General features: G+C 43.3%; 1 protein-coding gene across 6 annotated transcripts in view; it reads right to left on the bottom strand.

Moving 5' to 3' along the window:
- Nucleotides 1–627: 627 nt before the first annotated feature.
- Nucleotides 628–17,433, bottom strand: part of pde4d (phosphodiesterase 4D, cAMP-specific) — a 166,638-nt gene continuing 149,832 nt past the window's right edge. For all 6 annotated transcript variants that reach the window (XM_047592720.1, XM_047592721.1, XM_047592719.1 and 3 more), the window contains 10 exons: nt 13,472–13,584; nt 6,196–6,289; nt 5,879–6,054; nt 5,660–5,758; nt 5,391–5,555; nt 5,033–5,132; nt 3,602–3,756; nt 3,382–3,504; nt 3,088–3,270; nt 628–2,999 (listed from right to left, as the gene is read on the bottom strand). In XM_047592720.1, the coding sequence (XP_047448676.1) occupies nt 2,466–2,999; nt 3,088–3,270; nt 3,382–3,504; nt 3,602–3,756; nt 5,033–5,132; nt 5,391–5,555; nt 5,660–5,758; nt 5,879–6,054; nt 6,196–6,289; nt 13,472–13,584 (1,742 nt within the window). In that variant the 3' untranslated portion in view covers nt 628–2,465. The remainder of the gene's footprint in view (nt 3,000–3,087; nt 3,271–3,381; nt 3,505–3,601; nt 3,757–5,032; nt 5,133–5,390; nt 5,556–5,659; nt 5,759–5,878; nt 6,055–6,195; nt 6,290–13,471; nt 13,585–17,433) is intronic.

Here is a 17,433-nt window from a genome sequence, read left to right as displayed (position 1 = left end):
CTGTGATAGTAAAAAGGCAACTTTTTTTTTTTTTTCTTTTTTGTGGGAGGGTTTTCAACAAGAGCTCAGGCCAACCCCAGTTAAAAGATTCACTAATGCAGCAAAAGAGAACTAAAGAATAATAATTAAAAGAAAAAAAAAGGTAAATGATGTGTTGAAATTTAAGGCACAGCCCATGGGCCAAGGAACCGTTTCTTTCTTAAAAAAAACAATTTGGCTTTCCCCCCTCTCTTCACTGAGCTAGCTCTCAGATTAAGCAACATGTCGATGGATCATTTTTTTACACTGAAGCTCATGTGTAATAAACATTCTCTCACCAAGAGGTACGTAATACGGCCACGCCATCACCAAAAGGGATGATAAGAATCAACCATTTACAGCAAACTGCATTATGATAGTAATAACATTAATAATTATATATTATATACAGCACAATAAATATATGTTTGTAAACAGCGATAAAACCAGATAATTTTTTTTTATTATAGGTAAGGGCATCGGGTGAGGATGAAAGAAAAAAAAATCTTGGCACAAAATAAAAGATTAAATAATAAGTACTCTTTAAAAAAAAAGCAGTGTGCAGTAATTTGAGTGGATTGTTTTTCTCTTTTTTTGTGTGTTTGTTGATTTTTTTTTTTTTTTTTTTTTTTTTTTTTTACTGTATGTACACAGAGGAAAACAAAAGTATATCCGGGTATTATAAATGGACTGCCTGTACTGTGATCTATGCTACAGTGAAATATTTACTGTACCACCTTTATATTGCAAACAAAACGACTGAACAAATAGAAAAATATACCAATAAATAATAGCATCAGGTGAAAAATGATAGAAACATGGGGAAAAAGAAAAGGAAGAGGAGCCTTGGCCGAGGTGCAGGTTGACGATGCTCGAGCCTGCGCGTGTGCACGGGGCCGAGTGTTTTGGCGAGTTTCTTTATTAAAAACAATAACAAAATAAAAATAAAAATAAATAAAGTGATGATCAGTGAATATATCAGTGCAGTAGAGTATCTAGACATATTTATCTGATGACTACGCAACGGAGCTGATTGTCTCGTTGAAAACAAAGACAGGAACTGGCGTTGATGTTGTGATGACAAGTTATTAGAGTGGGAAAAAAAATTCCTGTAGCACGTCAGAAAATGAAGCGGCTGAAGACAAGCGGGTGTGCAGGCTGTTGGTGGTATGAGCATGAAAGAAAAATGGGCAAGAAGGATAATAAAAGCTTTCATAACATTGGTATAAAATCACCCTAATCATTTTTTTTTATACACCATTACTATTTTTTTTTCTTCTATATTTGGAGAACTAATCAAGCTTCTAAAAAAGGTGCTTTTTGTATCAACTACAAAGCATTGCATTGTCTCAGGATGTGTTCAAAAGAACTGCAGGCAACGACAATGAAATTTAAAGGCTTCATCCGCGATTCCAGTGAGAGGCAAGCAGAAAACTCCAGCTCCCTGCCTCCCTCTCAGTGAAAACACTCACCAAAAGAAACAAAAGTTTGTATGAATAGATTTCAACCCACAGAACTAACCAAATGCCAGTATAGTGACATGGGAATAGTAGTATAAATGCTATTGGAGCAAGTGCAAACAGCTCAGAACACTCCTAATATAACCCAGCTGTAAAGATACCCATTCAAAACACTGAATATCTGTGACACATTTCTCCCCAGTGGTTCCCAAAAGTTCTCTAGTCTTCAAATCTAACCAAAGAAAGCCTAGGATTGCAAAAGTAAACTCTAGAAAATATCTGAATCTTACATACAGTACGATACAAAAATTAAAGAGGTCAAGGACAGCATCATGGCTGTTTAGATTTGAGCTTTGTGTCAGTCAGGTTTTTTCAAGGAAGACTTCCACTTCAGAAATGTGTCTCAAAAAGCTCCCCAGTGTGCTGCAGCTTTCATCTCTCCCGCCGTCCCGTCAGGGTTTTTTTTTTTGGCGGAATGGCGGCATAATACGTAGCGGGGAGGATATGACCTAACCGAGAGGGAGACTCTCCTTGAACACACCCGATAACTGTCTCTGTAGAGTATGGGCACTTAATAAAAAACACAGAATACACCGCCGAACTTTCAGGCAAGGCTGAGACGAAGCAGAAAGAAGGACAACGTGATTTCATGTATCGTATGAACAGCACTGTGAACTGCTCGTCCACGTCCTAAACTGAAGCTCGTAAAGGGGAGGTGTAAAAGGGAAATAAAGACACACCACTTCAGTACGAATGGGAATGGAAAGGAGTTTTCCTGAGTGCAAAAAAACTTGAAGTAGTACCGGTGGGCGTGTCTGAACGAAGCTGACAGGAGGGGTGGCCAAGGTGGAGAGCAGAGCACGCTTTGGAACCATAAACAGATGTATAAAAAACACAGACAGATTTCACAAAACCCAAAAAATATTCTATAAATAATCATCTGTCATTACTAAGAAGAACAGTTAATCAGATGCTGTCCATGTACTGCTATGTGGAAGGGGATTTCTCTTTCTCCTCTTCCTGCTCCTCCTCCTCCTCCTCCTGTCCCTCCTCTGCCACCTCTTCCTCTACAACGCACGGTTGCGAGCAGGGCGTCTCCCCCTCTTCTACCTCGTCCTCGTCATCGTCCTCCCCCACCTGCTCGTCCAAAGGAATCTCCGTTGATTCAGAGTCCTGCGTACAGAGTGTTTTAGAGTCGGTGCAGCTGTTTTCCTCGTCGTCGTCCTCCTCCTCCTCCTCCTCCTCCTCCTCTTCCTCCTCCTCCGGCTGGCTGCCGCTGTCTTTCTCAGTGTCCGACTCCCCGTCCTCCTCCAGGGTGAGCTCGAACTGGAACTTGTCCCCTCCTGGGGGCCGCGTTCCATCCTCGGGCTCGTCCAATGCAGGGGAGGGGCTCTGGGGGATGGTGCTTTGGTACCACTCTCTGTTGTCTTCCAGCGTGTCCAGGATGTCCTGGGCGTCTGGATGGACCAGGTCGGCCCACGTCTCCCACAGAGGGTGAACGATATAGTCTATGAATCCAACCTACAGACCGCATGGAGGAAAAACACGATGCTTAGAGAGCGTCTATCCACAACATGCATGCACAGTATTATCTGCCTGTGTGCATTACCTGGCTTTTTTCTACTGAGGCATTGTGTTTGTCACACATGGGACTGATCTCCATGCCCCTCTCCCTTTCTCTGTCACCCTGGCTGAAGAACTCCTCCATGATGCGGTCCGTCCACTGCCGGTACAGCTGCAGGGGCTTGGTGGGGTTGCTCAGGTCTGCACAGTGCACCATGTTCTGGAGAACCTGAGTGTAAGCAGCAAGTAAGGTCAAACACACACAGTACCAGTGCAGTATGTCTCACAAGAGATGGTAGGCTAACCAGACTGACGGAGACACGAATGCAGTCAGCCTCACCTGTATTCTGTCCGAGTAGTTGTCTAGCAGCAAGACACCAGAGCTGGTCACCTTCTTGGTTTCCACCATCGTTTTCAGATCAGCCAGTAAATTCATGTGCTTGGACATGTCCGTTGCTAGCACCTTCGAACACCAAGAACAATCTGTTACTGTAGCGTTCAGCGCAGGAAACAAGTGATTTCAATCACCGTAGAGAGGGGATGTCAATCTTTCCACTTACGATGTCAATGACCATCTTTCGCAGTGATTGTCTTTGTTTTTTGGTCAAGTTTTGGAAGATGTCACAGTTCTCCTCTTGCAGGAGCTTAAAACCAACTGCCAGATGGTGGTTCTCCAACACGGACGAGTCGTTGTACATCAACGCTAGCTCTGAATCTGCAGGGAAGACAATCGGATTGAGAGTTTTAGTTCGCAGGAAAGTATCATTTGGTAAAACAAACAAGTGGGACGCTATTTAGAGCCACAGATTTCTCTAGAAGCATCTGTACACGTGTCATGCGTTTTCCCACAGTAAGCAGCAGAAGAAAAATGAATTCCGCTAAGAGGTTTCCCACTCCGGGTCATTTGAAGGTCCTGTAGCTGTGTTTGCATTTCCCATTAACATGCATTAGTCTTGGTCACAGTGGGACAGAGCAGCAGAAAGCACAAAGGGGATCCCACTCCGCTCAGTCTGATCAGTCTGGTAGCTCCTAACTATAATGACTCACACTGCCTTTACTGCAGGGATTCCCCATTTTGGCTTATGGGACGACCAAAACCTTTCATGTGCTGAGTGTATGAGACGGTGCCATGTTTTTCTGTTCCAATAAGGTCTTTGTAATGCTCTTATGCAACATTCACATTTATAATGGTGTGATTTGCTGTCTAAAGTGATACCCAGTGGATATAAACTTTATGTGTTTGTGTTTTCCCCTAAACTGACAAATTAAGGTTAAATCTGTGGTTCTTCCAGCCATGGGCCACTTAGTCAGAGAGACAACAAGGCTTCAGTCTGTGGCTCCAGGACACTGTTACTAACACACTGTATCAGTCCCTTTAGATATACTGACTTATGCAGATAGTTTGTCTTTTCTTTTTCTGGGTTTTGAGCTTTCCTTTGTGACTCCAGCCTTCAACTTTACAATGGAGGCGAAAATAGAAACGATGACGATTTTGCAGCAAAAACACGTTCTCAGTCAGTCTGATTAACAGCCTATGGAATGCAAATGGAGAAAGTCTGAGGCTGCAATGATGACAACCTCACAACTAAAACAATGAGCTGCCACTCAAGTCAAATGAGATAATTCCATTGCACGACATCCTCCAAAATGATCATACAGTTAATTATCAATTTCCTTGTGCCGTCTCAACATCAACTGGACGTTTTAAGAGTCGTGAGGGACATTAAAATGGATTTGTTTCCACTAGTTGTTACTAATTAAATGGCAAATGACTGCATGTTCTGTATATAAAGTAAATATGCATCTGAGGTTGGTTTATTTCTGAGTCATTTATGTGAAAAAGACATATCACTGTGTGTACGTGTGCCGCAGTGTGGATGTTCTCACCTGGGTATCAGACTGTGAGTGTATGATTGGGTTTGTGAATTTGCACAACTGACACTGCTGGGCCACTGACATAGCTGCTAAGACAGCGCTGTATTTAGACTCACTGGTGTTGATGAGGAACTGGTTCGAGACTCCGGGATGGTCCACGTCATGAATTGCGCTGGCAAAGATGGCAGCCAGGATCTCAAGGTCTGTGAACACAGCCTGGAAGAAAGAACCGAACACAGAGGGGAGGGAGGGAGGGAGGGAGGTCATTGAAGAGAGAACCGACTCGTTGGACAAAAATATCCTTCCAAGTAAGAGCCATTGATTGGGCTTTGAGCAGAAGTTTGATTGAAGCTGATTGTGGAAGCATGGATAGTGGGTTAGTGAGTATGTGTATCTGTCCGTGCATGAGTGAGAGTGTGTTTATTTACTCGTGTGTGTGTGTGTGTGTGTGTGTGCACGTGCACATATGCTCACCTCGAGGGCAGGGGTAGATAGCAGCACGTGAGTTGACTGGGTGACGTCAGCAGCATGGATGTTGTTGTGGTAGGCCACATCGCCATGATAATGGTCTTCTAAGGTCATCAGGTATGTTATAAAGGTGTCAAGTGGAATTTTAAAAGTTTTTAACAAATCTCTCTCCTACAAATCGGAAAAGGCAAGAGGGAGCATTGTAGTTGAGACGAATTCAGGATCCTCTAAGCATTTACTTTTTGGTGAAAGACGAGACAAACACAAGTTTTTACCTGGAATATCGTGTACATCATCACTGTCAGTGGCCGATTCCCAGAGAATTCTGAGATCTTAAAAACGTTAAGGCCCCATTTATTTACATGCTCCAACTCCTAAAGGAGAATTACACGCAACAAGAGACAAAACATCATTTATTTTTTTACCTGAAGTACAGCAACGTGTACACAGTATGCTCTGTATTTGTGTGACACCATTTGTAAGGACAAGCTCACCTTAGCGAGTTCATCCTCGGTCTCGGTCTTTACTCCGAAGCGAGGGATGTTGGAGTTAGTGAGGCTGGAGGAGTGTTGCAGCTTTTTCACCCCGCTGATCTGAGACATGGGCTTGTTCTTCTTCTCCTTCTCCTTCTGCGTCTGCGGGGACGGCATCTCCACTTCATGCTGCTTGTCTGGAGAGACGGAGTGAATCACAAATGGATGGTGAACACAAAGATCCTCGCTGTTCAGGTAGGATGGGTTTAAACTATATATATATATAAAAAAAAAAAAAATCCAAAGCAGCGAGTCTATGTTCCCTTCTCATCACTCACCTAGGAAGGTGCTGGAGATGAACTCAGACACCTGGTTCCCAGACCGGCTCATCTCTGATAGGTGAGTCAGCTCCCTATTCAGCATCCTTTTGAACTGAAAAAAACACACACGTTCAGATGACGGGAAGAATCACAATTCATTTTATTTACAGGCATCACGTACACATTTGAATGGCTCATTTTGAAACGAAGGACAGAGACACAAAATAGACTTCAAGAGCCTGATACAAAACGATGCTCATTTGATTATTCTGTACGACTGAGGCACCTTCAGTGTGGACCCACTAACAAATCCATATATATATATTTTTTTATTTTCTGAGTGAATAAATGTAATTATTCTATTGGTATACATGCCCCTGCAAGCTGCAGGCTTCAACAAGGAGATTCTTGAAGTTTCCAGTCACATAACAGAAGCTGTTCCCAGGAATGTCACATTTTATGAAGTAACACAGAGACACAGGAGGTCAAGGGGCTGGCGCCACAGACGTATCGACGACCCATTTTCCCAGTTTCATTTGATTTCACTTTATCTCCCTCGCTCTCTCTTTCTCAACCTTTCATCATTCGCCCTCCCTCAGTGGTGCCTAATTGAAGTGGCAGACCCAAATTTAGCTCCGGCTTTTGATTTGAAGACCCGACTGATTGACGCAGAGGAGAATGCTTGAAATCAGGGATTTTCCACAGCGGCTGCAAAACAGCAAAAGTAACAAAATGAAATTCCACAAGAATAAACTCTAAAGCTATATTTCAATCCGTGTGGCTCTGGTTCCCAGGCGTAGTGAGTATACATTTATCAGTTATGTAAATCAGAAGTGGTGACTAAAAAGAGACGATCACAACTCTGCAAAATGCTTCCTGAACAATGGCGCATTGAGTTCCTATTGAAGAACACCCACGGGAATTCGTTGGGTGGCTTTTTAAAATGGAGACACAAGGAGCAAAAAAATATAGTCTGTTTTTGTCAGGTCAGAGCCTGTACAGCAGAAAAAAAAATGTCAAGCCGAGCTGCATTTACATGAACCCTAATTATTAAAACAAAGACATAAAAATGAACTCGACATATTTTCAGATTCATGCGCAACCCTATTACGTCAAAAACTGAACCGCAACCCAGCTACCAAGAGGATTGTTGACCTAAAAAGGGAGCAGTGCATTATCGTTATTTTTTTTTTCATCCAAGTTCCAAATAAAAATATTTAATAACTGACATGTGAAGAGAAAAATCCATGTTAATTTAAAATAAAAACCATGGCTCTGTCCATTAAATCCACCATTGTCAAACCACACTGAAAGCACTGTCAGTTCTTCCCCTCACAGATGCATCAAAATAGATAGAGGATCCAGAAATGTCACACCTATGAAGCACTGTTTTGTGGCCCGACATCTTAACAAGGAGCGATATTCTCCAAGATACAAACACACTTCAAGAAACTGCATTTAATTCAGCGTGGGACGCACTGATAATTAATTAGAATACACTAACATGAGAACACATCTTACCTTTATATATCCCCAGGACACAGAGAGCAGATAATTTGCTTCAGGCATTTTGACAAACGAACTTGAATAGATCCAGCAACAGGAAGGTACAAGTTTATAGCCCGTTTTACAGTTCAGTGGATGAACAGGCTTTTACAGCTAGTAAAAACAAAAGCAGTCCTCAGTTCTCTCCAGTAAAAAAAAAAGACTTCAACCTGAGGAGTCTTCAGAGCTTGCGTCCCAGTAAATCAGCTGCGCATTGTTCACAAATGAAGTATCACGTCCCTGCCCCGCGAATATCCAACAGCCGATGCCCCAGAAAGCAGAAAGGAAGAGCGGATCCTGAGAAAGAAGCTGCCGGATTGAGGCTCCCAAAAGATCTGATGAGAGCATATTGTGACCACACACTGACATGGGCACACGCACACACACGCACAGTCCAATGGAGGGACACCCCGCTGAGACCGTGAATAATTGATGATGGTGCGGATGCTCGGTATATGCCAAAGCTCCAGGATAGCAAAATTTTTCTATCAACAGCTCCCAAACAGGACTGCCAGCCCGCCTGCTCCTGCGAGTATGACACAAGCGCCCATGTGAAGAGCACAGGCTGCTTCTCTTGCCGTGTCACACGACGGCAGCGAATCAAAGCCCAGATATGAAAGGAGTGTGAGCTCATCATCACCTCTGATTGGCTTGGATTGGAACAGACTCAGGACTGCCTGCTGTGTGATTGGCCGGCGCTGAAGTCAGTGGAAAAAACCTACCTCCCTTCCCTTTCGTTTAATTCCTGCAGTGCAACGGGATGTGACTGTGTGCGCGCGCGCGCATGCAACCGTGTTTACGTGTCGACTGACCTAACCTTCTCGTACCACGTGATGCACTCCGCTGTACGAGCACAGGTTACCTCATACAGCGCGATATAATGCTGAAAATGTGAGGTCACCTTCCACCGCTGCGTTCAACGAACGGTGAGTCACGGTCACTGATGAGATGATGTGAACGTACGAAATACACATCAAACTTACAAAAAGAAAGCGCATCCCGGTTAGCTGAAGTGGGCTCAGTGGGACAGAGACTGAAAAGCGCCGTGTCCACACAGGGCCACGGCTGTCACTCAGCTCAAGAGGTTGCCGCTTTAGTCGAGAGGAAAGGTGAAGAGGAGTAGTTTTAATTTTCCCATCGAAAGGGGTGTGAAAGGTTGCCGTGTGAATACAAACCATGAAAATATTTCACATTTCCAGCACATTTCACATCTTCTCTCGCTGCTACAATTTAAACAGTCACAAAAATAATAAAATTCATCACCAGGAGAATAACATGTTTTTGATTCTTAAAAATTTCACTTCACTCCAATGAAAACAACCTGAAGTACCCGTGTCCTGCCAGATTAGTGATGTTTGAGGTTAAAATGAGGATCAGAGACCCATACTGGTAATTACAGGTTTGCTTTGAGACTGAACCTTGATACTTTTAGAAATCTGACTGGAAAGGTTTAAGGTTTATAAAGCAGCGTGTCCCGGAGAACAGTACAATCTTTGACCAAATTATGCTAGGTCAAAAGTTGGACATATTTTATTTTGGCTGACATTTCACTTTTCAGAATATTGTCAATTTTGATAAATGGGAAAAATAAAAATAAAAATCTGATGGTTGATGTTTTATAAAAGTTAATCAAGAAAAAAAAAAGGAACATATAAAGACAAAGGGAAATACGAAGGCATGGCCACTACTCCAGATTATGACAACACGTGTGATTATCCAGTAATCACTGTTTTATAAGTAGATTTTGTAGACATGTTTTTTTCATAACAAAATGCATCATGGATTTGTTGCTAGAAAGGACAACGAATCATATTCTTTTTCTAACATAATTCAGCTTTAATTACAAAATTTAAGCAATTTTTTTTGTTGTTTTACTGAACACAATAAGGACATCTATTTAACCACAGGTAAAGAGAATTAAACTTGTCATTAGCAACAAAACATAGTTTCCTGTAATAAACTAGCTGAACTACTTAATGTTGATGGAAGAGCACCGCAAGAATATAGAATACAATAGCAAGAATAGAATATGAAACTAAAGCTACAAATAACGCTACGAGCTACGAAAAGAAAAAGGCTTCTAATGATTTAATAAAAGTTTATAATTGTAAATTGTAATTGTAAAGTGAATGGGACAACAGTGAAACTTTAACACACATCTTCCAGTCTATGAACCGAGCTACGAGCCTCTGAAAACCAGTCTCCCTCTTAGTTCGTATATCGTGTGTGTGGAAATGCACATGTACGCACGCATGTGTCGAGATGCTGTGGTCCAGCGGTTACACGGATTGAAAAGGGACCAAACCTGTCTCAGCTTACTTTACACCTCACCTCTACAACCAGCCTGGCACTGTGAGTAATTTACAGCTACGCTGGAGCAGATGAGACCACCGGGCTAACTGAGATCCAGCCGCTTTCACCGACTCGAGAGCCAAGCAAGCCCACACAGGCCCCCCGAACACAGACACACACACACACACACACACACACAGTTTACTCCCAGCTGGGGCACACACACAAATACGGACGTCCACAGACACCCCCGCCTATCCACACAAACTCCCCCTACCTGTCACGCAAATACACACTCAAATTGATGCTTCAGAGAAGAGGTGTGAACACAAGCTATTGGGTAAAAATTGGAAAGTGTCACACCAACCTTAGCTGTGACTTGTGTGTAATTTGTTCTCTGGCCCGAGTGACCAAAAATATCAATTCCCGGCTGTATATAGCCCACAACACCTCTGAATCTCTGTTGCATTTGTTTCTTTTCTCACATTCTGCATTCATTCTGTCTGCAGACGCCCCCTCTCCGCAGAGCACAGAGAAGGCAGGGACACTCTAACGGCAGAGACTGTTCAATGAACGTAGCCAAGTGTGAGAAATGAGTCCGCTGTCCATTCATGTTCTACACAAGACGCCGCGATGGAAATCTAGGCCGTCTATAGGAAGTCTGTAAATAGCCAAGTGCAACGCAACTCGTAAGAAGTGAGGAAGAAGATGCAAAGACAGATTGTACCAGCAACTAGTTCATCTGCTGAAGGATGACTTTGACCTACATGTGTGAGAGTAACAAGTTAGCAAAAAAAAAATGATGACCCAATTTGAAGAGCTCCTGGCTGCAATAAATTTAACTTTTGAGGACACGGGCACAGAACATAAGAAAGTACAGTAAACATAAAAAGAATTTATCTGGGTGATGCTCAAAATAAAATAAAAAGCAAACAAACAAATAAATGAAAAAAAGTTAACTATGCATGCTATGAATGCTAAGTGGCTACACCCCTTTCAGGGAAAAATGAGTGTGAAGTATTGAAATCCCAGTTTTACTCCTCTGTTAAGAGGGTGGACGTGTACTTGAGTATGTACAACAATATTTATATCCTTTATATAGCCTGTATGTACCTGATCTCAAAAACAGACTGAAGTCAAACACAAAGGAAACGCAGTACTGATGATAGATGTCATGGATGACTGTTGGATGATGAACACATCGTTTACGGGACTGAAGGATGTGATCATCTCACATGTGTCATGTGTGTATCCTTCAGGGTTTGGCCAGATAAGACTGAATCCAAATGCCACCATCCAATGTTAGAAATTGTAACTAAGAGCTGTGTATCAACGGTAAAGAAATACTAAAGCCCTAACCTTAACCATGCAACAAGAATCAGACGTCCGAAAGAACAGACCCAGCTACTGGCCTGACACCGCCGCCAGTGATCAACAGATCAGACCACGACCAAACCAAAGTACAGTTTCCACCCCAACGTACATCCAAGCAAGACACACGTACGTGAAATCCTTTGTTCTCTAAAGTTACGTCAGAAAATAGTCACACTTGGAAGAAGCACGCTGATCAAACTTTACCAGAACACATTGTTCCCGAAGCTGAGCCAGAGGAGGACCAGTTGCTGTTTCCAGAAAACATGTACGCCCACACAAAGGCTATGTAAGAAACCTGAATGAAATGTTCAATTCAGAGATGGAGAGGTGTAGAGTAGGTGTGCGCAGTATGTATTTCAGCTACTTTTATTTTTTTCTCCCCCCCCAATGTGCAACAACAGCCGCTGCAGTGAGCGTGTCCTTTGGGGCAAATGTCCGTGTCGCCTTGTTTAACCTGCTGTCATGGCAGCCTCTGGGCTTAAAAGAGCAAATGTGAGGAAGCCGGTTTACTGTGGGATGGGAAAGCAATGAGGCGCAAATTTTGCTGTAATTTGAATCCATGTACTTCGAGGGAATTCCATTATATTGTTTGGTTTTGATCTGAGACTTGCCTTCATTTATAAATTAAGGAACACGTTGAGCGCTGATAAATGAGAGTCTGTAGGCTACAGACACAAACTAATGGCTATGTGTGGAAGATGTAGCGACTGTATTACCTGTGATGTATGTCTGCGTGCGTGTGTGTGCGTTGCTTGAGTGAGATAGCAGGGAGGTTAGGCCTGTGGCTGTTGCCATGACGACCACAGATAGCTGTGCTAGTGAGCGATGGTGAGGCGGAGAGCATGTAACAGTTGTTTTAGTTTTAGAGGGAAAAAAATAAAATCTTTTCACTTTTAAATGAGGCAGGGGCACAGGTCTGTGCGTGTGATCGCGGTGAAATCGGTGGCGAACCCGTGCATCGGTGTAATTCCTTTGTCTCTCTGTCCTTCTTGCTTCTGGTCCACCCTCCACCCCCTCCCCGCGTGACATCACAGTGTGTGACATCACCAAAGCCCAGAGCTGATCAGCATTCAGAGTGGCACGACAGCCTCCCTCCACACACACACACACACACACACACACACACACACACTGGTGGCGACTGAGCATGCTCATACGAAAAACTCCCTGCTTGCATGACGATGCTATCACTAACATCCACGGACAAAATAACAAAAACAGCCCGACGTGTGCTGACATTAAAGTGCACCATTTGAGCACATAGCCCAACCAAATGATTTAGCAGTGAACTCTACAGGCTCAAATAGTGAGTACTATAGGCTGATAAATATTTGCCATGACAGGGAACACAGAGGATTACACACAAAGGAGGTCATGTTTGGCAAATATTATACTACACACGTTGCAATTACTTGAATCAACAGTGGTTGGATGTGCTGGACGTTTCTGTTTCTGGTTATTTTTTTATGAAGTCGTGCTGAACATCAGCTCGGCCCAAGGAGACAAATAAAGTCAGAGCTGCAAAATGAGCATACGAGCATATGGAGCGAGGTGCACTTTACGTTATGGTGTATCAGAGAAGCAGAGACACAAAAGAGTTCACTCTATATGTGTTTTCCAGAAAAAGAATATATGGAAACTGCAGGTGTGGATAGATGAATGGGCTGCTGAAATGGTGCATTTACAAGCAATTTATTAAACATTACCTCCCTTATGTGGAGTTAACCAGCGAATTTTGCTTTGCAGGAAAACACAAAGGCCACATATATTTCATCACCATCTACCAGAAATGAATGATCAACCTTTAGGAAACATTATAGACGATTAAGCAACTTTAAGTTTATGCTTCTGAAACAGCACTGCACTACACTACATGTCTCACACAAGCCAGAGTTTAATAGATCATCTTGATGAGCCACAAAAAAGCACCACAGTGAATCCTGGGCAGCAGCTTCTGAATGTTTCAGTATTTACTGCAGACAGCAAATATGCATTTTAAGTCTAACAAAAACCGCTACATCGCTACATCATGAGCCAAAGTATAAGATCAAATGTTGGGTGGAAACTTTTTAGTATTTCTCACCTTGTTTGAGGCCATCTCGCTGACTGAGTGTCTTGTCTGCAGCGTCTCCAGCTGGTCCAGGCACCAGTCCAGCTCCTCCAGGGTCTCAGTGGCCAGTTTCTGGTAGGCCTCCTCTGCAGGGGCAAGACAGGAGGGCAAGGGGTCAGTAAGGGGCCGCTTCAGAGGACTAGTGGACGGTCCAGGCCCGGGGTCTCCCACCCCACAAACAGCTAAGCTGGGATACCCCGAGTAGACGCATGGGTGACTCTTCATACTGGACAAGTGAGCCAGCTGGGAGCGGGGACGTCTTGTCCTGTATCCTAACCCACAGACGGGCGACCACAGGTCAGCTGAAGCAAAGGTCACTTCGAGAAAAGAAACCTCCAATGCAGTCCTCAAATTCAAATCCCGGATTCTTCCTTTAGGATTAAGTCATGTGCAATTCCCAAGGGTACGGCTGTAGGTGATGGAGTGCAAAACTGCACCCAGAGTCAGCTCTGTGCGTCCAGATGTTTAAGTAAAGGAGCCACAGCAGAGAATGCAGAGGTAAACCACGGAGCAAAAGGAGCAACAGTAGGAACAAGGATATCAGTAATCTAGCTGTATAGGATTTAGTCTATTACTCATAAGAGAAGTATAATTCCAGTCATGTAGCAAGATGAACAGCAGTCTGCTTAGCAGGCCCATGTCTGCCATAGGAGGATGGAGGGAAGACGCGGATGGTGGAAAAGAGGATCCAGCGAGAGGCTCAGAACCAGTCAACATCCATGTCAGTATCATCCAGCACAGAACAAACACGAGACCGTTCACAGCGTCTTGACATGGTAACAAAATACAATGACATCTCTCTCTCTCCCAGACACACACATGCACAAAGACGCACACATGCATGCATGCACACACGCACTCACTCTCTCACTCACGCCGGATGAAATGCTAACCATAACACATAATGATTTTGTATCCTTAGCCTCTCTGCTAATAAAAAACATCCATGGTGTCCGGCAATCAGAGGGTATAATCCGTTGCTGTGAGTGTCTGTGAGGGTAGTGTTTCGTTTGGATGCTGTGTGTATAGGGGGTGGGCTGCTGTTGCTCCGGCGTCCCTGGTAGCCAAACGTGCTGCTCTCCCCGAGCTGTACCTAAAGCCTGAGAGGACTGCACTGTGGATGGGGAAGAGAGACTGACAAAACGTGAACCGGACTGATAGGGAAGAGGAGCCAGAGACGGGAGCTCCCCGGTAGCGCGTGAGCACGCACGCCAATATGCGTCCAGCATGCAGATAAACCAAAACAGAGGGCTAAATAAACAGATGACTGGAGATGTGGTAAAGACGCCGGAGCTTTAGCATCACAAGGCCTCGCATTGTCGCATCCCTGTCTCTTATTTTTGAAATTGAAGACATGCCTTTCTCAAAGTCAGCCTATGTTAACAGAAAATGTCACCTTGTCAGAAGCCAATTAATATTGATGGCTTGACTAATTTGGGAAAGGACAGGCTTTTAATGCTATGCGATCTGTGATTGGAGGGGGCCGGGGGTCACTTTAGCTGTAATTTGGTTAAACAGGTAGAGAAAACAATGGCAGAATTAAAACACACGGGGACCAAATTTAATTACATGATGCATTTACAGCCACTGGAAAAGTATGGCACTCTTTACACTTTGACTTAAATAACATAAATGTGTCTTTTTCCTTAATTATGAAGGAGTTTCTTATATAGTCTTTGTTTTACAAGTTTACACCTACATTTGCATGTATAGTTTTTAAGGATTAATTCTAATTTTGATCATGAGATGCACATTATTTTGTTCTACATGGCTGCTGACCACCTTTCTCATCTCTTCATGTTCTGAACGAACCCCCCCACCCCCCACATCTCCTGCTTTCATTGTCTTTGACAAATCTCTCCCTCCCTCCTTCCTTCAGTCCCCTTCCTCTCCCACAATCTCTGTTTCCTCCACTGGACATCCCCTCCCCAGCTCTTTTGTCTCTTTTTCGTCTCTCTTTTCTTTCACCCCCGGTCTCCCTTTCTCTCCCTCTCCCTGGTGTGGTGTCAGTGGCTGGGGTGCTACTCTTTCTGACAGCGACTGCACTGACGTCAATGACATTCTTCTCATGCTTAGTGCGACATCAGACACCGGCGCTCGGAGAGGCCACTCTGCTCGCAGATGCAGGGCTGCAGCCAAACTATGTACCGGAACAGCTTGACGGTGAAGTCGGACCGAAGATGAGCGAGAAGGAGGAGGAGCAGGAGGATAGGACGAAAGAAGCAGAGAGAAGGAGAAATGAAAGAATACATTCCTACAAAAACTTAATTATTTGCTTTCCAGCATGAATGAGCCTAAAACTCTTTGATTTCTAGTAAATAGCCCAATAATAAGCTTAAAGTGATGTATAAAATTAGAAAAGAAGGAATTTCTCTTAAAATGTTAAACAGCTACCTCCTTTGAAATCCCACTTTATGATGTTCTTTACAATATTTTTTTTTATGGACTGTGTTACTTCAGAAGGAGAAACAATAAATATAATTTTTTGCTTAAGTCCACTGTGCACATATTTTTATGTCTATAAATCCCTCATGGCAGATACTGAGACCAAAAGTTTGAAAAGAATCCAGTAACATTTTTGGACCGAGTATATACTGTGTGGGATGTTCAGTGATAAAATATGCATGTGTGAATTGAAACTTCGGAGCATGATTTGCTACCCTGATTGCTCTGCGGGTCTCACTTTCTCCTCACCGGCAGCGCTCTAACCAGCAGCTTCATCTCAAGAGCAAGTCAATGACAGATGAGAGAAAAATGCCATGACGAGCAGGAGGAAAGGACGACAGACAGAAAAGCAGAAAAGCGGCAAAGAAGGCAGTCCCGCGTTCATTAACTAGCATCCTCTCCCTCGCAGATTTATTAGGTTAATAATCAGTGCGGTCCCGTTATCGTCGTACTCTGCAGGAGGACTTAGTTTCAGCCTCGGTGAGCCTTTGCTTTACAAGTATCAGTCAATACTCTCAAATAATCATGCTCATGACTCACAGCTGTCACCAGTTTATGGCAGTGCCCATAATGGCTATGCACCTTATGATTGTGTTCTAAAAATAGCCCAATGTCACCAGGTCCTCATATATAAGCAGGTTACGTATCAGGAATGAGGAAGCACGTCTGTGAAGGACTGCTTAAAAACGGAGAATTCTGCCCTTTGAACATACGAATAAGTTTCAAAAGTATTTGCATTTAGTAGTAATAACGTGTCCTGTGTTTGTAATATGTAATACGTACGTATGACAGCATGATCCTGTGAGAGTCTATGTGCATGTGCCGCCATTGTGATGTTTTTACTAAAAAGCACAGTGAAATCATTTATTAATGGTGGAGGTTATTTGGCCCGTGCCGCACACCCCAGCTAGGTTACAGCCATTGATACGGCTAAAAAGCAAAGTGACTGTCAAGGGCAAGTCTATTCTAGCCATCTGATACTGTCTGCGCAGTGTGGTCCTCGCAACAAAAACACGGCGAATGGGCCAGACTGGTTGTGCAAGAAACTGGTTGTGCCATCTGAGTCTAGTTCGACTGTTCATGGGACCTGTCAGTCCATTATGGAAGCCGTGATATTATCTATAGTTAAGGGTGTTCCACATGCCAAACAAACCGGTATCTCAGAAAGTGAAACAGACTGGCGGAATATAAAAAAGTTCGCTTTTTGTTAATGAATAAAGCTGTCAAACTTGTCAAATCATTTATAATAGCTCTTCAGAAACTGAATGAAATATGACTGCAATATGACAGTTATATGAGTCTATAGAAAAGACTACAATAGATTTGTAAGGGTACACAAAATGATTTTAAAGTGTTTATCAACATATGGAATTTGCACATAGTATTAGCTTCTCCTATGAAGACAGTGTAGTAGTTGTTGATACATACATCGACAGGCAATTATGTCTGCTAACAGCTATACTACAGTGTCCTTTATGTGTTTATATCCT

Source organism: Mugil cephalus, chromosome 8, assembly GCF_022458985.1.
Source record: "Mugil cephalus isolate CIBA_MC_2020 chromosome 8, CIBA_Mcephalus_1.1, whole genome shotgun sequence".
NCBI lineage: Eukaryota > Metazoa > Chordata > Actinopteri > Mugiliformes > Mugilidae > Mugil > Mugil cephalus.
Note: the sequence above shows the minus strand (reverse complement) of the source record. Positions and strands in the feature narration are given on the sequence as shown.